A 22,460-nucleotide genomic window follows, 5' to 3' on the forward strand; every position below is an offset into this window, starting at 1 on the left:
ATAATCGTAAGGAGGACCAAAATGACCTAAATGTTAATCCAATGACACGAACGCATTTATTAGATGCACAAGATTGGTTAAAAAACCAAAATGGATTAGAATATGTTGAAGGATGACGAAAATGACCTAAATGTTAATCCAATAACACAAACACACTTATTAGATGCACAAGATTGGTTAAAAACCCTAAATGTATTAGAATAAATTGAAGGATGACGATAATGACCTAAATTTGAATCCAATGACCCAAACACACTTATTGGAAGCACAAAATTGGTTAAAAACCCTTAATGGATTAGAATAAGTCAAAGGATCACGAAAATGACTTAAATATTAATCCAATGACCTAAACGCACTTGTTGGATGCACAAGATTGTTTAAACAACCAAAATAAGTTAGAATAAGCCGAGGGAGGACAAAAATGACTGAAATGTTAATCCAATGACACAAACGCACTTATTGGATACCTGTGTATGTGTGTGTGTGTGTGTTGGAGCAGTATACCTCGTGGAGCTCACTCGCGAGAAGATCGATTATTGAGTACCCTCAGGATTGGTGCTCGAGATGAATGGAGGAATGGAGCATGGGAAGATGCAGAGTGTGTGGAGGTCACCCTATTATTGTAGTTGTTAGAGTATGATCAGATTAGTTTCGTGTATAGGGACTTGATGTCTTTCTTTTAGTGGTTGTACTTATTTTATTTTGGGATGATTGTAACTAAACTTATACAGTCAGTTGACTTTTCTTTTGGTGGGTCCGTGTTCTTTTTTTTACGTGACCATGGGGTGGAGTAGCATTCTTGGAGCAGTACTTTTGTGCAGGTGTTTGCCAAGAATACTCCATGGGTATGAGCGATGTCTGATAGGTCTCATATCCCCAGTATCTTTTGTTTATTTGTGTAATTTGGATTATGGTCCCAAAAACTATTTGAGTTTGTTGGTAATTTTGATGTCATTATTTATTATTTTTGTCTTATTGTGTTACGACGAGTTTTCTTTATTAAATTGGTTTTTTTTTTAAATGCACCCGCGTTGTTAATATCGAAGTGATACATTTAGTGGTATCAGAGCTTTGGTTTAGATTGTAGGTCGACCTGTAGGTTAGGAGTCGTTATTTGATCATGTGTCGGGGTAAGTTTTCTAAGTTGTCAGATCTGGAGTAGTTGTTATGTATTGATGTAGTCAAAAGTTAATTTTGGAATTATTCTAAGTGGTGAGAAGATTTCTTCTTGATGTTGGTTTTGAAGGAAACAATGCCTCCAAGAAGGAACGACGTTGCGAGAGTCAACGTCAATAGTGATGACCAAATGGCTGAAGCAATGAATAACATGGTTGCTTCTGTTGCTGTACAGACTGCTGCAAAGACACTGTGGGATCTGGAAAAAAGGAAAAGAGAGATACGTGCTGCTGAGAGTCAAGAGGATTGGAAGATTTTCTTCGTTACAATCCTCCAAAGTTCAAGGGTGATGAGAGCCCAGAAAAAGCTTATCAGTAGATTCAAGAAGTGAAAAAGATCTTCGAGATGATTAATTGTCAGGGGATGCTGAATATTGGTGGAGAAGTACAAGACTTTTAATGGGACCAACTCATGAGGAGGTGAACTGAGAATCATTCAAAAGGAGGTTTTTAGACAAATACTTCTCGATGAGTACCAGGACTAAGCTGGGTGATGATTTCCTTAAACTCTACCAGAAAAACATGACAGTGGATGAATATGCCATTAAGTTTGAATCGTTATTAAAAAAAATTACACTATTAATATATATTAATTAAAGAATTATTTAAATTAAAATAAATACAAAAATTATAACACAAAAACTATACTAGTTTCTTTATACTTGACTTTGAAAATTAATTGATTTGTAGAATTTAACTTGAAAAATAAATGTGATCTTTATCTTGTAGAATACTTAGATATCGTTGTGTGTACATTATTATTTTATAGAAGTTCTGTGTACATTTTACATTATAAAGTAATTCTTATTTTATCTATAAAGCTTCAAACTCAACTATGACTTGTGTTTGAATTCAAAATTCACAATTATGTACTAAATTCTTTACCGATTCATCTATGGATAAATAAATAAAAAATAATTCATATTATTATTAAACTAGTTACAATATTTTAGGTTTGAACTTGACCAGTCACAATTGTGTGCGAATTTTTTTACCATTTTATTTATAGAAAAAAGCAATAATTCTTATTTTTATGTTGTATAGATTATTACTTTGACATTTGTTTCCTGTCAAAAAATTATTATTACAAAATGCAACATAAAATATTAAAACGAAGCAGATATATTACAATGCAGCCTTGAAAATGATGCAGATTCTAATTTTCAAGCTCGATTATCTTCACCACCGATGAGTCACCAACTTTCTGGCAAATGACGACTCGATCATGTGACTTTATGATTCCATAAGCTTTGCCATGGTCTAAAGCAACCTTCAAAATTGATTCGTTTGTTGCAGTTTTAGACTCAGCCTACACTCAAAATACAAAATGGTTAACAACAGAATTGCCTGTGATGAAATACATCCAAAGATAGGATGTTGATATTATATTTTTATTGAATGAAGACTTCAAATGATAGGAATTAGGATTTAACCTTTTATAAATTGGAAATTAGGGATTAGTTGTTTGGGTTTGGAATATTTATGTCATTTTTTTTTTTGATAATATTTATGTAATTTTAAGTTGTACTACAGGAATTTTAAGTTCACCTCTCTAATATAAATTTTTTTTTTAATTGCAGTTTTGATTTTTTTTATTTTCATCAATTTGCGAAATTGACCTATTTATTATATTTCAATAGTTTCAGTCCCTCCTATAGACTTTTAAACTAAAAAATGATAATGTGATATATTTTAAATGATATAATATTACAAGACGGTCTTAAATTATTAATATTCATGAAATTGCAATAAAATTCTCTAAAAACTTCAATTTAAACTTCTAATAATATTCATTTTTGTAATTTAATTAATAACATATAAATAAATAATACATCTAGATGGTTCTACATTGTGAGATTGTATGTCACTTCATTTAAAATATATCAAATAACTATTTTTTTAGTTAAAAAGATTGAGAGAGGGACCAAGTCTGTCATATTTTAAAATAAGGGAATCAATTCTACGAATTGACGAAAATAGAAGATGAAAATTAAAATTAAGCCTTTTTATTTTATTTGCATTATACAAGTCAAATTATAAGTTTTAATATTTTAGATATTAAATATTTAACCATAAGAACTTCTTAAGTCTTGAGATATTCATTTGTTCCAATTGCCCATTTCACAAAACAATCAATTGACCTCAAATAATTAATACTTACTGGATGTCTAGGATCTGCCAACATTGGGAAAAGACCTCTCACAATGAGTGATTGCCTTGCCTGCAAATGATCATCAAAGAAAAAGGCAAGAATAAATTAGTTTCATTGTAAAATGTTGTAAAATATAAAGATGTCTGTTTTTTAACATTCAAACCAAATTAAAATCAAGTTCGAATCACAAGGTTTTCAAAAATTTCATGTATGAATATATGAAATATTCTATATACTAACTACCTTACGGCTAACTAAATTTATTATCTCTAATACAAAAATATAGCTAGTAGAGCCTTAATAAACGAACTATTACTAACTACCTCTAATTAAATTTATTTTCTTCAACACAAAAAACATCTAATCTTAACAATCCCCACAAACTCAATGTGAGAGAATTCTTAACTTAGAGTTTTAATTACAGTTTGATATAAAATATTTCATTTTTCTTTGAGAACAAATTACAAAAATTAAATGAAAGGAACAAATTAATCGCATAAAGAATTGAAATATCCAATAAGAGATAACGATTCTTCCAAGGTTGAATACAAAAAATGATGAAAGGAAAACATGGTGACTTAGTGACGATTTTGTTGTCTGGAAAAGGATGGAGACAATCATTGCGAATGCACACAATGAAAACAAATGAGATTGAACTAGTCTTGAAAGAAATAGAGATATCACATATGTATTTGTTCCACCGAGATTGAGCACCATATTTGAGTATGGAACAAAAGTTGAAGATATCATATTGGTTCGCTCAACTATAGTCTTCAGTGTCATCGTGATGGTTGTCGAAATCAACTTCTCAAGCTCAAACCATTGACGAATAAGATCTGAAGGAAATAAATGGAAATTGATGGAGTTGGATCTTAACTCATAGGTAGAGGAGCAAAGAGTGATGCACAAATACTAACACAAACGTAGAGTTGTCGCCATCCTTTATACAAGTGTTTACTTGAACTGACATTCTTGCTACAAAGATTTTGAAGAACATTTTTCATCTTCTTCACTAAAATTTTCACCATTGCATTCGTAACCAAATTCCTCATCTTCAAAATTACTGTTAATTGGGGTACAATAGTATCGCTCTAATATCATGTTAGAAATCACAAGATCATAGAAATGAAGATTTATCTCATATTGAAAATATTGAAAATAAGCTTGAGTTTGATATAAAAGAAAATTCCTTAGAATGTTTTATATTGATAAATAAAAAAGCTATCAAAAGAACACATTAAATGCCCTAAATATAGAAGAGACTTAATAAAGTAACTACCACTAAATAAATTTATTATCTCTGACACAAAAATATCTAATCTAAACAGGTATCAATGTGTGACTCTCAACCACCTCCTTCATACCTGGAAATAGACATCTGAAGCTTAACCCTAGTGGCTCAATAACGGGTGGTCAAATTGATATAAGATAGACTTCAATATCATCTTAGGTTTTTGGATTGGGTCAAACAAATCATCACAAAACTTATCTATGATGACCAAACTACACTTCACATTGCACCATATTCGGTCATCCATTAACTAAGCACATTAAGATGAACTGTCACTTTATAAATTTTTAAAAAGAGAAGTACTTTCAAGAGAAATCGAAACTAATTTTGTCAATTTAGGTGATCAGGAAGCGTACATACATACTAAGTGCATGTTTGGTTTTAAATTTGAGAAAGTCTAATCACTTTTATGTGAATATATACAAACATAAATCATTTTACATTAAATTCATTTTTAACTAAAATCAATTGATTCAAAATCAATTTTTTTACCACAAAACCAAACACATACTAAGTATTTGAGAAGCTCTTGGGTGGATCACATTTGTTAACATGGTTCATATGACATTGTTGAATGAGAAGAGAAACTTGATAGACATGTTGAATATTCGTGTGTTTCAACTACACAGCGGAAGTTTTTTATATAGACTATGAGCAATAAATACAATAATGATATAAATAATTACAAGATATTCTATTTATTTACATGATCTTATTTTATTCTCAACACTCCCCCTTAAGCTAGAGCATATAAATCAAATGCATCAAGATTGTTACATATATAACTAATTCTAGCACCTCGCAATGACTTTGTAAAAAATCTGTCAATTGATCATTGGCTTTGACAAAGCTAGTGATGATGTCGCCTAATTCGATATTTTCTCTAACAAAATGGAAATCTATCTCAATATGTATGGTTCACTCGTGAAAAACAGGATTTGAGGCAATGTGCAATGCAACTTGATTATCACATATACTAGTGTCATGAGGATGGCCTCTTCAAATTGAAGTTCTTGTAGTAATTGTTTCAACTAGATGAGCCCACATGTTACTAGTGTCATGGCCCTGTATTCTGCCTCAATGTTAGATGTTGCAACAACATTTTGTTTCTTACTCTTCCAAGATATTCAGTTTCCTTTAAGAAGTACAAAATACTTGATCGCCTATCAATGGGTGAACCTTCTCAATCAGCCTCTCGGTAACCAACTATCTGAGTATGTCCTATGTCTTCATAAATGAGACCTTTTCTAAGAGCACTCTTGATGTATTTCAAAATCTTGATTACAACATCCATATGTTCTTGGCAAGGAGAATTTAAGAACTGACTTACCACACTGACAGCGAAGGAAATGTCAAGATGGGTGACTGTGAGCTAGCTTAATTTTCCAACTCATCTCCTATATCTTCTTGAATCTAATAAAGGCTCTCCCTGATTAGGTAGCTGCTTGATATTTTGATCCATAGAAATATCAATTGGTTTGGCATTCAATAGACTTGTTTCTTCAAAAATATTCATATCATATTTCCTTTGCGAAGTTACAGGGCCATCATTGGATTGGACTACCTCAATATCCAAAAACTAACGGAGTTTATCGAGGTCTTTAGTCTGAAACTAATTTGAAAGATGTTATTTCAACCAGAGTATTCCTTGCTAGTGACTACCAGTTATGACAATGTCATCCACAAAATAATAAGATAGATGCACCCTTGGATTGAGTGACGAAAAAAATAAAAAATGATCGGCTTCACTACAAATCATATCAAACTCTTGTACTACAGTGTTGAATTTGCCAAACCAAAATCTAGGACAAACCATGGTGGAAGACTCCCTTGAGCAACAAACCCTAGTGATTGCTCCATATAAACTTCCGCTTCAAGATCACCGTGTAAAAAGACATTTTTAATGTCAAGTTGATAGAGAGGTCGATGTCGAATTGTTGCGATGGAGAAAAACAATTTGAAAGATCCCATTTTGACGATAGGTGTGAAAGTATCACTATAATCCAACTTTCACCATATAGAGCCAACGAAAACCTACTAAAGACTTCCCATGAAGTAGAGAAATCAGTTCCCAAGTACCACTGCTTTGAGAACACACATCTCGTCAAGCATTGTTTGCCTCCACTCAGGATGGGATAATGCTTCACCTAGAGATTAAGAAATAGAAACAGAAGACAAACAAGTGGAATGCAAAGGAGAAAGACGATGATAACACAAATCAATATAATGAGGAGATGATTACGTGTTTTGTGAATATCCTTATGAATAGCAATGCGAAGGTCATGCTTAGGTGGCACGGTCAGATCTGGTGATGGCGTCGGAGGAGAGTCAGCAATGGCCTCAGGAACGTGCACAATAGAGGGTGGGTGACGACAGTGATATGTTTGTAGTGGTCGTGGAGTTGGGGGATCAACCGCAGAGGTATCTAGGGGGCAGACTCAACAAGTTCAAGAGGAACATGAATGGGTGGAATAGGAATAACTACCTGTTGAGGTTCGGGATTAATTTCCATAGGAGGCTCAGTAGCTACATGGGTCGCCTCAAAATATCGTACTAACTCGAAAAAGATAACATCAACTGATGTAACGTATCGTTGTAGTGTAGGAAAATAACAACGATAACCCTTTTGGGACCGATGATATCCAAGAAGACTGCATCCCCCAAAAACGCAATGGAACATTACCATGGAGAAGTAAGGTATGAGCAGCTACCGCATTTTATTGGGGCGTAAGAGGACATGACGTTTGGTGAAGAATAACATTATAAGCCATAAAATTTTGAAATTGATGGGACAAATATTATCGAGCATTATCACTTTGTAAAGTACAAATAGAAACACCAAATTGAGTTTTAATTTCTTAATAAAATTGCTCAAAAATAAAAAATATTTTAGATTTATTTTTCATTAAAAGTAACCACATACAACAAGAATAATCATCAATAATAATTAAATAAAAAATAAAAAATTAGACTGTAAAGTAGACATAGTACGAGAAGGACCCCAAATGTCAGAATGAACTAAAGCAAAGGGGGAAGAAACCATTTTATTGACTCGATCAGGAAAATGACTACAAGTGTGTTTCTCTAACTGACATGACTCACAATGTAAAGCAGACAACTTAGAGAAATTTGGCACCAACTTTTAAAGTTTAGGAAGACTTGGGTGTTCTAGTTGAGCATGGATAGTAAAAGGGGAATATGTAGTTAGGGATGGGAATAGGCTAGGCCGTCCGTCAGGGGCCTATGGTCTGGCCTGGAATGGCCTATTTATTAAAAAGGTTAGGCTCAGACTGTTTTTAAAGCCTATTTATTTAAATAGGTTAGGCTCAGGCTTATAAAAAAACCTATTAGGCCTGACAGGCCAGCCTATATATATTTTATTATTTATTAATATTATTTATTAATATTATTTATTATTATTATTATATTTAATAATATTATTTCGTATTTTAAATTCTATCAATTAAGCAATCACCTAGCATTCCATATTAGTAGTTGTTCCATATTCGGTAGCGATTCCATATTTGGTAATCATTCCATATCCGTTCAATTAGTCAATCACTCAGTAGTCGTTTCATATTTGTTTAAGAGGTAATAATAAGTGTGTTTGTTTCAGAAAAAAAAAATCTATTATTTGACACCAAATTATTTTTTAGGGTTTAAAGGATATTTATTTCATATTTTTTAAAAATTATTTTAAATAGGCTTCCAGGGCAGGCCGGACTTTTAAAAAGGCAAGGCCAATCCTAAAAAGAAAAAAGCCTATGATAGGCCATATGTCAGGCTTAGGCCTAAAAAATAAATCGTAGGCCAGGCTCAGACCTTTCAAAGCTTGGCATGGCTTGGCCTATTCCCACCCCTATATGTGGTAAACAAGTCTTGAATGACAGAGAAAGATAATAGAGGCCATGAGACTTACATTTGACGTCAATCGTCTGTCCAGAACTCTGGTCTTGCAGGGTAACACTACCATTAGTAAAAGTAACAACACAGTCATGGGACCGAGTTAATCGACTAACTGAAAGTAAATTAAAAGGGCATTCAGGTACATAGAGAACACATGCAACTGAAATGGAATGGAGAATTTGGACAGTGCCAACTCCTTGGGGTCGCGTTTGGGAGCCATTGGCAAAAGTTATAGTAGATAAAAAACCAGATGTAGAGAGAGAATAGAAGAGACATTTATTACCAGTGACATGATTAAACGCACCAGAATCAAGAACCCAAGGGCCGCGAGAAGATGATTGAGAGAGATAAACAGATGAATTACCAATGTGTGCAACCAAAGTAGTAGAACCAGAGTTTGGATGACTCTTAATCCACTGGAGGAAATCTTCGTAGCTTGTCGGGGAGCCCTGTGGAGGAGGTGTGATCTAAATAATGTCAAGAGGATCAAGCTGAGTTGCATTTATCGAACGTGAAGGCTTATCATGCAACTTCTAATACCGATCAATAGTGTGTCCAAGTCGATTACAATGCTCACATTTAGGACAAGGCTTAGAGTTGGATGGCCCTTCTTGAGAACGACTCTGATTATGTCCCAGAGATTCTCGGGCAACAGTGTCACCCAGAGTTGGAGCAATAGAGGGCACAATTGAATTTTTTTATGGTACTGAAAAAAGGATCACTAAGGTAGTAGACATATCTGAAATAGTAACAGACCCCAAAATTTGATCACGAGTTGCATAGTACTCCTGGGGAAAGTCATAAAGTGCAAGAAGCATGAAAAGGGTGCTACGTTGATCCAACTCCTTCTTTTGTTCAACTGAATTACTTGCAGCAAGAGGGAGAAACTCATTAAAATCATGAAGTGCACTATGAATGTTGCAAAGATATGTAGATATAGAACCTTCTATCGTCGTCAGAGTAATGATATCCAGCAAGCGATGACAAACTCCAGAGAGACGTTGAGTGTCATTAGTGTAGAGTGTCTTTGTCTGACTCCAAACTGATTCACACGTGAGATATGGATGGAAAATCATTTTAATATCTATATGAAGTGTAGACTTAATGACATTGCACAACTGAGCATCAATTTTCTTCCATTTTGAAGCTTCAATCGCAACCACATTTTCATGATTTTTAGTGAGTTAATCCTCGTAACCTTGACCAAGCATCCATAATTTGATGTTGGCGGCCCAATTATCATAATTTGATCCATTCAATTATACTAAAGAGAGAAAAGAGGTGATGTAGTTGGTACAGATGTTTTTACCAACTAATTTGATCATAATTAGTTTCAGACGGGGACGCCATGGTCGGTAAAGAGCGCCAGAAAATGTGTCTTAACCGGAGAAATAGGGGTTGTTTGAACTAAAACGCGTATATCCGTTACTCGAAACTGAAAAGTAATCACAAATATCGAATCAGAATCATGAGGCGAGTGCAAAGAGAGAGTTCGTGTCGTAAACGACGATCAGACGCGTTGTAAGCAGCAGCCAAACGCGTCGTCACGCGCAATGAGAAGCGGTGGCATGTGAATCTTACGCGTGGTGATGGTAAGGTGCGTGTGGGCGCGTGCGGAGGCTGTTGGCGATGTGCGTTGAGGGGCGGGCTGGTCTAGAGAGGACGACACTGCTGGAGTGGTCGTTCGCCATAAAATCCGTCGGAGAATCCCAGCAACAAAATAGGGGCAAACCAAAGTTGAAAACACGTTTTTCCAGAAAAAAATTCACCGGAGACAGTGGTCTGCTGGGTAATAACGGTTTAGGGTTGCCTCTTAATAGGCTCTAGGTACCATGTTGAATGAGAAGAGAAACCTGAGAGACATGTTGAAAACCCGTGTGTTTCAACTACACAGCAGAAATTCTTTATATAGAATATGAGCAATAAATACAAATAATGATAGGAATAGTTACAAGATATTCTACTCCTAATTACATGATATTATATTTATTTACATTATACTCCTAATTACATGATATTATATTTATTTACATGACCTTATTTGATTTTCAACAAACATAAATGCACCCATTTGGGGAGGAGAGTTAGATAGCATATTTAATACACTTTTGCAAGTTTCAGTGATAGAAGAAACCGGTAACATAAAAGAAAATTTAGTTGAATAATTTGAGACAGTAGTTTGAGAGGGTCTAATTCAATCTGGTCTTATTGTGAAGTTCCACGACATAATCACAAACAAAGATCTCAGTTTAACTAAATTGTTGATGCCTCTAGCAGGACTGAGCTAAGTCAAACAACTTAATCATGCTGACTCAAAAGATGCTTAGCCTTTCCAAAGTTAAATGTCATTTGAATTTCTACCAACTTTAAACACTTTTCTTGCATTATTCTAACATCTATGTGAATATTCCATAATAGCGATAAAGAGGTCTAGGATCAACTCCCTCATTAATATAACACACTAACCACTAACATTTTCTGCTCAGGAAAAATACAAAAAGTCCATTGACCCCAGGAGTAACTCTTGCTTGAGTTACTTCACTGAATAACTCTTTGTAGACATTAAATTTCATCAATCCAACTGTCAAATTAATAATTCTTATTAAGTTGATCAAATATATAAATTTTTATAAAATTTTAATAATTTCATATTTTATCATGTAAGATTAATTCAACGTATTTCATATTAAATGTCAAGCTGTCAATTAAGTACCTCAAAAGCTCCTGTGAAAGTCCATCGCAGTTGATTTGTCTTTAGTTGGGGAATGACAACAGATAACACAGGCATGGTAGGTCGATACTTTGCAATAAGCCTACACATTCAATAACAAAATCTAAATTAAATGCTATGTTAGAAATTACCAATATCATAATTTATTTTTAATAAACAAATGCATAAACATTTGCAACAATGAGCATAACACTAGAAAACTCTTTAAATAATGAAGAGTAATAAGAGAGAGAAATTGAAACCTTGCAGCCCTTCCAGATGAAGTGAAGCAAATTATAACCGAAGCTTTAACCTTGATGGCTGCTCGGACCTGCATGTTTCAACAGAACTAAATTATTTCCAGATTTGTATTTTACTGAGAACAAATTTCTAAGTGAATAAAATGGAAGTGAAAAATGAAGTTAAAACAATCACGACAAATTTAGTGCAAAAGTAAAAGTACCGCAGAGGAAGTTATTGATTCCAAATGAGTCATCGGCTCTCCAACATATTTGACAGCCCTCTTGAAATATAAATCTTGATTGTAAACTTTCTCTGCCTACAAAGAGTAGCTAATTAAGAGACTCTAAAAATGCAGGAGCCAACTTCGTGTTGGGTAAAACAACAAAAATGAAACAAAGTAAAGAAACCAGAAGAAGAAAGCATGAGTAGAGAGAGATGGGGTGGGTCAATTGAAGGAAGGTTTTTGGCCGTGATCAAAGGTCTCCAGAAAGTTGCCAACGGAAAAGAAAGTTGTTTGAGAAATTTATTAGATTTAGTTTGATATTGTTTGAGGTAGTTACTAGTTAGTTATATTCAGTTGTTAGTTGGTTATATTCGTTGTCTTAGAATTATTATATAAAGTACATCCTACATACATTGTAATTATCTTTTCAATACTATCAATTCAAAAATCAATCATTCTCTCATTTTACTGTCCACTTTGTTGGACTCAACCATCCTTCTAAACAAAAGTTGCCGAAATTACCGGAAGGACAGTGATTGGGAGGATTATTGAATGATATGAAAAGTACTTTAGGCTACTGTTTTACATTTGGTTCTGGAGTGTTTTCTTGGTCTTCAAAGAATCAAGATATTGTGGCCCGATCAACTGCTGAAGCAGAATTCACAGTTGCAGTTGCAACTGTTAATCAAGCTTTGTGGCTGAGAAATTTTTTGGTTGATCTACAGATGAGTTAAGCAGAATCAACTAAAGTGTTTGTTGATAATCAAGCAGCAATTGTAATCTCTAATAATTCAGTCTTTCATGGGAAGACTAAGCACTTTAATATTAAGTCATATTTTCTTAGAGAAGTCCAGAAGGAACGAGAAGTCTTTTTACAATATTGCAAGACAGAAGACTAATTGGAAGACATCTTTACAAAGGCTCTTTCAAAAGGAAGGTTTCAGAACTCAAGAGAGAAACTTGGTGTCAATAGCTACTTATCCAAGGAGGAGTGTTAATAATATTGATCAGCACCTATTGTTAGAGTTTATTGTACAAGTTCTATGGTTATGAGTTTTAATTATAGGAATAATGGGAGGTAATGGGTTGTTAAAAATTAATAATAGGCTATTACAAATTTATGGGTAGTTTTATTTTTATTAATTTCCGATTACCAATTTCTTGTATTTAAAGGTTGTTAGAAGCAATGAAAGTGTGTGTTTTCAGTTTTCATATTCTTAAGTCTTGTGATAATTCATTTTCTATTTCCTACAGATTTGTACACAATGTATTAGATTTTATTTCCTTGTTGTAGGACAACTTCTATATAATACAAACAAACACTATAAACAACAAAGAGAGAACTTCACTCCAAAAAACTAAAAAATGGAGAGACAAGAAATTAGTTTATTTAGCGAAAAAGTGTGATAGGAATGCAATTTTTTACTAAAGCAAAACCTACCTCTGAACAAATTTTCCCAACAGTGGAAATAGTTTCTACAGGGTATAATCCGCGCAAAGTCTCTGCCCCAAGAACAATTGCATCACTGCCTGAACCAACGAAAAGGAGAAGGTGTATTTAGAGATGAAACGTGTATGGTTAAACACCAAAATATGAAGGAATATTAATGACTTGATAGAAACATGTACGTGTCTACAATGGTAGTAGTGTCTACACAAAGCCCTCAAACTCAAACCAAATCATTTAAGACTCACCACATATAGCAAAATGGAACATAAGTCGGGGAAAGAACATACCATCCAACACTGCATTGGCAACATCAGTTGCTTCAGCACGAGTAGGTCGTAGATTATCAGTCATAGTGTCAACAACACGTGTGACAATAGCCGGCTTTCCAGCCATGTTACACTTGTAAATAGCTGCTTTTTGGAATAGAAACACCTGCCAAATGATACAGATGAATCATATATAACATTGGATTCTCCTGTTCAGAAGTAAAAGCTAACCTTCTCAGGTGGAAGATCTATCCCCAAATTTCCACGAGAGAGGATGATACCGTCTGCTTCTCTCAATATCTCATCAAAATGTGTCAATCCCTACGAGAAATAACAGAAGAGAAATGTATTTCAAAATCACTACAAAGCAAACAAACAGAAAAGGATCTTGAACTACTGCTTTTGTCCATTACAGATGTGAACAGTATAAGACTCAAAGGTTTTTTGAATTTTCTCACAGTTAAGAAACTACATGTTTAGGAAACTGTACTAATGTGGGTGCAGGTCATTGAATTTTATTGTGTCAGTGCAGAAGACAGTGGACAGTGCACTACTCCCTCTGTTCCTATATACTACAAGTCTTTTAAGGTTGTTTAGCACAAACCATGAATAACTTTGATTAATGAGCAAATTTCAAATATACCCTTAACTTTTCATTTACTCTAAATTAATGTAAGGGTATAATTAGAAAAAAGTAGTTAATGTAACCTTGAAATTTGAAAACGATAGATGATGATAGGAACAAGTTATTCTTTAAAAACCAATTAAAAAAAGCGAAGGGAGTATAACATAGTAAATATTACACAAGTACCCTTTATGCATAAAGAAGGAAATAATACCTAACTCACAACACTCACCTCTATATTTTCAATCTTTGCAAAAATCTGTGTCTGTTTGAGTTCACCTAATTTAGAGAGAAAATCCCGGGCCTGCAAAATGGAAAATAATGTCAATTTTTATAAATGCTGACGAAAAATTAGAGAAAATGGTACACATAATCAACAATAACGTAGAAAGTAAACTAATTTACTTCATCCAAAAATGGTGGATTCGTTGTATTTTGTTTGATACAAACAAGAAGTTTTATTTTTATTGAAAGAAAAATAGAAATTAAAAAAAATGTATGTATAAACTAATTTTTTACTATAATTTATAACTTCCCACCGTCATAAGTAAATCATTCTCCCATTCTCTGTATTTTACATTTACTATAGGTCTCTCATCATTTTATAAACCTAACCAAAACAAAAACCCAATTATTTAGGAAAAAGGGCCATAACTAAATCTAACATGTCATGCCCACAAATTTGCTAAATAATAGATTTGTTTTTATATTACGGGAGGGAAGTCTTCAAAGTAAACACATAATAAAGGTGTGGGAGCACTCAAAATACATAATCAAGAAGATAAAAACTATCTGCAACAGCACTTACATGCCGAACGTCTTCAGCGTGTCTGGTGTATGATAATGAAAGGAAGTCTGTATTGTTTTTAACACCCCATGTACTTATTACCTGATTAGTGAGTCAAATGAGAAAATATTAACATTTAACAAATTGCCAAAAAATCTGTACTTACATTCTTGACCGTAAAAATCATAACTTAAACCTAGATACTCTTGTATTCAGTGCAAATTAAACAATCTAAGTTATGCATACAATAGAAGTTATATATTTTTGATTGCCAAATAACTAAGATCAGTTTCCCATAGTAATAGAAAAAATTTGGACAGAAAACATTGAAGTATCAAGAAGTATTACAATGATGCTATAATGTCATCAAAGAAATATAATTCCATTACCACCACCCTAAAATCTTCCATCAATAGATAAGATTTGAAACATACATTATGAAGCATCAAAAGTAGAATAGAAACCTGACCACATAATGTGAAACTCACTACTTCATGCTTACAAATTACTTATTGTTACCTCCTTATCTTTGTCAGTAAGAGTAGGAAGATCAATATGAATTTGAGAGACATGTAAAGTATACAATGATCCAGCAAGAGTAGCAGAATTTTTTATGACGCAAGTGACATCATCACCATCCACTTCTTTGACCTGCATTATGAAATCAAAACTACTTAAGTGACAGTAATGAATAGCAGCAGTATTCTACTTTCTTCATTCTCTATTGTAAACTGCTGAATGCTTCCTTAGATCAGCTAACTACAAATAAGCCGCATGCTTGTGGCTACTCTTATCAGAAGCAGAACAGACCTTCTATAATACACCAATATTGATTTAGTGAACAAGAAAACGAAGAATTACAATAGATATTAAGATGAAAAGAGGAAGGAAAAAAATTAAAAATTAAAAGGCAGTGCCTACTGCTGGAAAGTATCGTCTGCAATGGGAGGGTATAATCAATATGGAGAGAGTGTCTTCAGTTCTATTTTAGTTGAAAAGCACAATATTATTCTTTGAATAATAGATTAACCATGCTCGAAGTCTCTGAATGTGTATTCTTTTTGTGAAATTAGTCCTCATATTTAGGTATTTTAAAGACTAAATTGACCTGTAATGCATATATAGGAATTAATTTGACGTATAAACATTCACCTTCAAGGATCTCTAGCATAAATTTCATCATTCAAGGACTAATTTGACTTTACTCAACTAGTATAGAATTTTGAACTAGTCATCCAGGATTTCATTACCTCCAACCACACAGAAGTTGTTTCACTTCCAGTAAACAGGTATTGGCCAATAAAAATAGTATCACCATTCTTCACAGCCTGCAAATTATGGGCATACAGTCAAAGTCCAATGAGAAAGTAGAAAGTTTGATAGCATGAGAGTGTTTTATCATGTCTGATAACCACATCATCAATTTTTTCTTTTATAAAGCGGTGATCAGTCTCTACGTGTTTGGGTACTGTCCTCATGAACTCATCCTCAATCCTTAGTAATCCTGATAACAGTTTTTTTCGCGTAAGCCATTCATATTATAAGATAAGTAATTCCTAGTTCCTTGAGCTTTATTAGCAGTGAGTTCTGAGTTGTGCTTCAGAACTTCTTTGCTTTTATAAGTAACCAGTTTATCCCCGTACATGAAAAAATATGGATGAAAAACCAAGATTTAACCAGTAAACAACTGATAAAAACAAATTCAAATGCGCAACAACATAACTTTGATGTGACAATTATACACATATGTATGTAAACCTCAAAAAGATATATTCAAAATAATATGATACAGACGACAGTATATGTGCTGCATGGGAAATGTACACTGACCTTTGATAGACCACTGAAATTTACTGGCAAGAGGTTTGGAGTAGCTTCTTTGTTTTGATCAGGAGTTAAGACAACCAATGTGTCAGCTTCAAGGGAAATCGAGTGCTCAGCTTTGTTGACAACCTGTAGTTCTGGACCCACAGTATCTAGCATAACCTGAAGTTAGACATAAATGCATAAAATTTATTTTTACATTAGTTAACCTTCATATGGGTATTTGCGCATTTGGAAAGCGCATTTAAGGATAAAAAACTAATTCAAAACATAGTTACTTTTGGTTATATAGTATATAGCATGACTGATCATACTTTATGCACAACATATATTATGATTTTTGTATTTATTGTATAGGCATATCATATCATATAAATATGGATAGTATCTCCTATATTTATTTTTGTCTTTATTGCCTTGAGAGGAAACCCTAAACCATGCTTACCCAGTCAACCCACTCTCTTCGATGAGAAAAAATTTCGGCAAATCGTGTCACAGCTCTGGTTTACCCCTTCTCTACTGCCGTGTTACTCGTTTACGATGTTATTGTTCATCATGGTACTGTTGACGGCGTTAATCTTCATTGCACACTACTGTTTATCATGTGAGTACTATTCACCATGGCATTATTATTCTTTGGTTCCGATTCGCTGCTGTTTTTAGTCATCCTTTTACAAATTATGGATGGTTCTGAGTCTCAGGGACGTCCATCCCCCTCCATGAAATGTCCCAAATGTAAGTATTGTCGTAGTTAGGACATTCTAATATTTGGTGTTGGAAAATTCACGACTGCTCTCTTCATCCTCTAAATATCATCAGAACACAGATCTGCTGTTTGCATACATTGGTAATTCGTTTACTTGGTCTCTAAGTCACCTTTCCTTAACCCATCGGTTCTTGATTCTAGTGTGTGTCACCACATTATTGGTAATAAGATTGTCAGGGAGGAGATCCAATCAAGTGATATCACCACAAACTTTGTCAATTCCAACGATCGATGGGCAAATTTCTTCACTAAATCTTTGAGAGGTCCTTGAATCAGTTAGTTATATATGTAACAAGTTTGGTGCATATGATTTATATGCTCCAGCTTGAGAGAGAGTGTTAAATATATATTATGATCATTGTATTTATTGTATAGGCAAATTATATCATGTAATTAGGGATAGTAAGTATCTCCTATATTTATTTTTGTAATTATTGCCTTGAGCCTCTATAATATCAACTATGTTGTGTACTTTGAACACACAATTTCATCATATTCCTCTCTCATTTTCTCTCATTCAACAGATACCTATAAGTAAAAGGAGTGGATATCCTTGATGCTTGAGATTCAATTGGACAAAAGTCAACTTTAAGCATACAAGTTTAAAACAGCTAAAAGTTGGCATTAATGAATGTTAACTTATATAAATACTAATTTATTTTGTACTACTATTCAATGCTATACAAGATGGTAATATTCAATGCTATACAAGGATAGTAATAAGGAAGAATAAGTCAGAGGAGGAGGATAACATAAAGCTGTGCAGATACAAATTGTAACTAGTTGAGTGGTTCTTCCTTAAATTTACCCTAGAAGGTTTCAATCCCTGAGAACAAATCCCACATTACTGTTGAGACAAAAACAAATAAGAAAAACACAAAATAAGGAGGTGTGTTTACCGCACAGAGTTTGTTGGTACTTTTGATAGCAGCCTTCAAATTTTCCAGTGTCTCTTGGTGGTACTCTGGATCACCCCATGAGAAATCAAACCTAGCAACTAGCATGTCGTAAGAAAAGAAGAATAAGATGATTAATAGATGAGACTCTAGATAACATTCACAATAAGAAAAAAGAAGACAGCTGAAAATTATAACGGAAGAACTAACAAGTAACAACAACACTTGAACACAATAGGTTATCGGTATTGTTAAGAGTCTCACATTTTGGATGAGATATGGTTTGAAAATGTGTTTATAAGAAGAGTCAATCATCACCTTACGAGGCGGTTTTGGAGGGGTAGAGTTAGGTTTAACCCAAATTTTAAAATGGTATCAGATCCTATTTGAGATCCATTGGGTCGCCTACTATCAGGTCACCACTATCGAGACACTCAGGTCACGCTCCAGATGTCGAGTCTTGGGCATGAATGGGTGTTTTAAGAGTTTCACATTGTCCCGGTCAAAAAAAAAAATCTCACGTTGCGGATGAGATATGACCTGAAAATGTGTTTATAAGTGGAAGCAATCATCACCTTACAAGTCAGTTTTATAAGGGTTGAGTTAGGCTCAACCCAAATTTTAAGAGGTATTTCTGAACAAAAATATAAAATAGTTGCATGATTAGTAAATTAGTTACAACTCTCACATGAGTTAGTTACAACTCTTAGGAGTTAGTTACTGGTTATAATAAGTAATTAGTGGTTGTTAATATAAATAAAGCATCACGTATTCATTTTCATCATCTTTTTCAATCAAATCAATATGTTTTTTAATATGAAGTCTTATGAGTATCAATATGCTCTCTATCTTTCCTGTGCCTATTATCTTTCACCCTTTGATCGGTGGTTTCGAAACATTTCTTTCTCATTGTGTTTGTGTAGTGATAATTTTCTTAAAACACAAGACCTTTTTTAACCATCTCTTCAAAAAAATTGACTCCACAAGACAGAGCAACACTAGTTTTCTAACAAAGCAATCAGAAAAACAAATAGCCTTTATCATATTGTTCTTTACTCAAAGATGAGAAATCTAGAGCCTAGAGGTATATGTAATCAAATGTTAAATAAGAAAGCCAACGAAAAAAGGTAAAATACCAGACATTCCTGCATCAAGGCAACGGGAAATGACATCAACTGATCGTGACTTTGGACCAAGTGTGCCAACAATCTTTGTCATCGCTGGAAAAAAACTCTGCACAATGCATTTCAACCACTTAACTCAAAATCCAAATTGGCAAAACACTCACAATTTTCAAACAACAATTTAAGTGGCATGCTATTATACAAATTAGCAATGTATCATTTGATAAAGCACAAGCCATTTTAAATAATGCGCATGAATCAGTGCAATTTGTATAGTATCAATGACATAAATTGTCATAAGCAAGCAGCTCTCAAGTTTTAAGTTCTAATTAAGAGATATAAGATTTAAACTATGAAAAACTAAGTTTCCTGTAAGCTTGAAATTGAAAATCAAATAATCTCACAAAAGGCTTCGAAAAAAAGACTTGATTACTTTATGCACATCTTAACATTTAGTTATTCCTTTATTTTTCTTGTTTTGACATGTCTCATGATTTTATTTTGTGATGCCTATGGTCATGTTTATTTAAAACTTAGACCCAAAAAAAAAATCACTATATTAAGCTCTGTAAACACATGGTAATTTATCATGGCTTTGATTCATATACAATGTTACTGTAAAGAGCTTTTACTATGTCCGTCAATCAAAATCGTTAAATCATTAGAAATGATAACTTTTACAATTACTATTTTTTAAATCATACCCATAAATGACTATGGTCTATCGGAAAAACGTTTTCCACTTTAGACAATGGTTGGCAATTAAACTCATAAATAATAGATTTAAAATTACTTTTTTACTGTCTCTCTCTTTGAATCTTAGCATTGGATACGATTGGCAAAATTAGGTTGCTTGACATTCAAGATTTGAAGCGCGACTCAGAAACCTTGAAATTCAAACTCAGCAAGCATAGATCAATAAAGTTTAAAAAAATAACATCAACTTTTTAGCAGGAGAGAGTAACACGAAGCGCATGATTGGGTGAAGAAAGGGATCAACTAAGTGTGTAATTGAGAAAAAACAGAAAAGGTAGCAAAAGAAATCAAAAATTGAGAAAAAGAGAGAAAGATGGTTAGACTTACAGGCTTAGATGACTCGAGTATGGAAGCCATTCGAATTGGCTCCTCAAGAAGCAACGGACTCGACTGCATTTTTTATTTCTTGATCAAAACCGAAGTGGTTGATTTGATTGATAATTAATCTATTGAAAAAACCAGATGAAAAAGGTGATGCCGTGAGAGAGAGAGATAAAAGAAAGAAACCACGAAATCAAAGCCAGAGTTACTATCTCTGTCTTACTGTTATTACTATTACAAGATGCCCAAAATCGGTGCTGTCCGTCATTCACGGGTCATATGCATTTGGTGCTGCCTAGTCATTTCCTTGTTTTTTATATTGTAATATTCTTTTAAAAACACACTATGATCTAAATATGGATAAAGGTATTGCAAGATTTAATATAAGTCTCATCATATTAAATGTTTTTACAAACTTTTATCTTTTATTAATTGAGTTGCACTTTGAGGACAGTATTCGCCAGCTACTTGCATTTTGTTGTCTCATTGTAGTTTAAGACCATAAAACAGTAAAATATTGTCCATAACAACATATATAAAAATGACATTTCAACACAAACTTTTGATACAATTATAATTATACCTTATTTACGATTTAGATATTTGATTTTTTTTTCGTCTTAAATATGGATGAATATTTTTTAATAGGTGTATTTTATTAATCATTTAAATTATTTTGTTAACTATTTAACATAGTTATAAAAAAACTAAAATATAAAGATATCTCATTGAACACTTAGGATTAGGATAATCATTATTAAATTATGTGTTTGATTCCATGTGAATTTTATGTGGTCATACAAGGGGAAACTTCCTAACACTTGTTTTTGGAATGTCTATTTACATAATTGTGATCTTGGTTAGGTTTTTCTATTAACTATCGTATATATTTTGTTGGTTGAGGTTGTGGTCACAATTTCTCTTAGATGGTGCAATCAAGTATATGAGATTATTTGTATTTTCATAATATTTAGTTCATAAGATGCCCTATTTTTTTGCTATCTTTCTAGTCTTTTGTTAACCCTCATTAACCTTTGCACTCTATTGTTTTTGCTTAAAAAAATGATATGTTTGATACACACATGAAATCAAATATGATAATATTATTTTATCATGTCATGTATTTGATGCACATCTCATCATAGTAATATATATATATATATATATATATATATATATATATATGGAGGAAGAGAAAGGGGAAATGTATTCCGTGAGAACTAATGTTTATTGTGAGAAACAAAAACTATCAGTACCAACCGTCCGACTTACTTATTGCACCAAATTAAAAATTCAACTAAAAACCTCACTCAACCTTGTTCTACTTGAAAACTCTTCAATGTTATTGCTAACCATGTGAATGAACACTGCCATGAGTGCCCTCTACCTCTACATATTGCACGTTCTCCATTGTCTTAAATATTCAGCAAGCAATCCTTTAGTCAAAAAAGCTTCAATTCTTCAAATAGAAAAAGGATCGAAATGATCCTTGTAGGAAATGATGATGATATTAATGGAAGATTGTTGGATATAATGATGGCATGAATGAGAGCTAGTGTTGGTGTGAATTGAAAAATAAGGAAGTCTCACATAGGAGGGATATCACACACTAGTAGTGTTTATAAGGTGGAGGTATGGAACTTGAGGTGTGCCTCAATGCCGCCTCCGTCTGGGCGGCTCGGTCGGGCCTTGGCTTTATCTTTGGTTTTGGCTAAGTGGTGTATTATTTTTTAGTATATGAAAAATTAATAAATTATTTATTAATTTAATATTAAATAAATGTTTGTGTTTCTATTTTTTATTGATACGTTAATTACGTAATTACTCTCCATCGAGTCAAAATTCAACATCTGATCCAGTCAGTTCCTTGCCTCCAATTTCGCGCATCAGTTCTTTGGTCAAAATCCTAATCTTTGGTCTCACGCATCTATTATTGCCCGATCAA

At 33.3% G+C, this 22,460-nt stretch overlaps 1 protein-coding gene across 2 annotated transcripts; it reads right to left on the bottom strand.

The window, feature by feature from the left end:
* Positions 1-2,150: 2,150 nt before the first annotated feature.
* On the bottom strand, positions 2,151-20,873 carry LOC101496170 (pyruvate kinase 1, cytosolic-like). Of its 2 annotated transcripts, XM_004491873.4 has the most exons (17): positions 20,739-20,873; positions 20,522-20,640; positions 19,451-19,547; positions 18,318-18,415; positions 16,659-16,814; positions 16,079-16,156; positions 15,348-15,479; positions 14,850-14,930; positions 14,274-14,345; positions 13,648-13,737; positions 13,438-13,582; positions 13,142-13,230; positions 11,698-11,793; positions 11,498-11,565; positions 11,238-11,337; positions 3,337-3,396; positions 2,151-2,484 (listed from the first exon to the last, which is right to left on the bottom strand). In XM_004491873.4, exons 2-17 carry the CDS (start codon positions 20,588-20,590, stop codon positions 2,332-2,334), a joined length of 1,584 nt encoding a protein of 527 aa, XP_004491930.1. In that variant the 5' UTR covers positions 20,591-20,640; positions 20,739-20,873; the 3' UTR covers positions 2,151-2,331. The 2 variants fall into 2 exon arrangements, with proteins under 2 accessions (XP_004491930.1, XP_004491929.1); XM_004491872.4 differs by lacking the exon at positions 20,739-20,873 and having other exon boundaries at positions 20,522-20,731.
* Positions 20,874-22,460: the final 1,587 nt, after the last annotated feature.

Source organism: Cicer arietinum, chromosome 4 (assembly GCF_000331145.2).
Source record: "Cicer arietinum cultivar CDC Frontier isolate Library 1 chromosome 4, Cicar.CDCFrontier_v2.0, whole genome shotgun sequence".
Taxonomy (NCBI): Eukaryota; Viridiplantae; Streptophyta; class Magnoliopsida; order Fabales; family Fabaceae; genus Cicer; species Cicer arietinum.

Bases quoted from the DNA above. Each gene is read 5' to 3' on its own strand.
- LOC101496170 (XM_004491873.4), bottom strand. From the start codon at position 20,590: ATGCAGTCGAGTCCGTTGCTTCTTGAGGAGCCAATTCGAATGGCTTCC. The intron at 16,157-16,658 runs GTCAGTGTACAT...CATAATTTGCAG, and splicing joins ATTTCAGTGGTCTATCAAAG to GCTGTGAAGAATGGTGATAC. The intron at 3,397-11,237 runs GTACTTAATTGA...GATCATTTGCAG, and splicing joins CTTTCACAGGAGCTTTTGAG to GCAAGGCAATCACTCATTGT.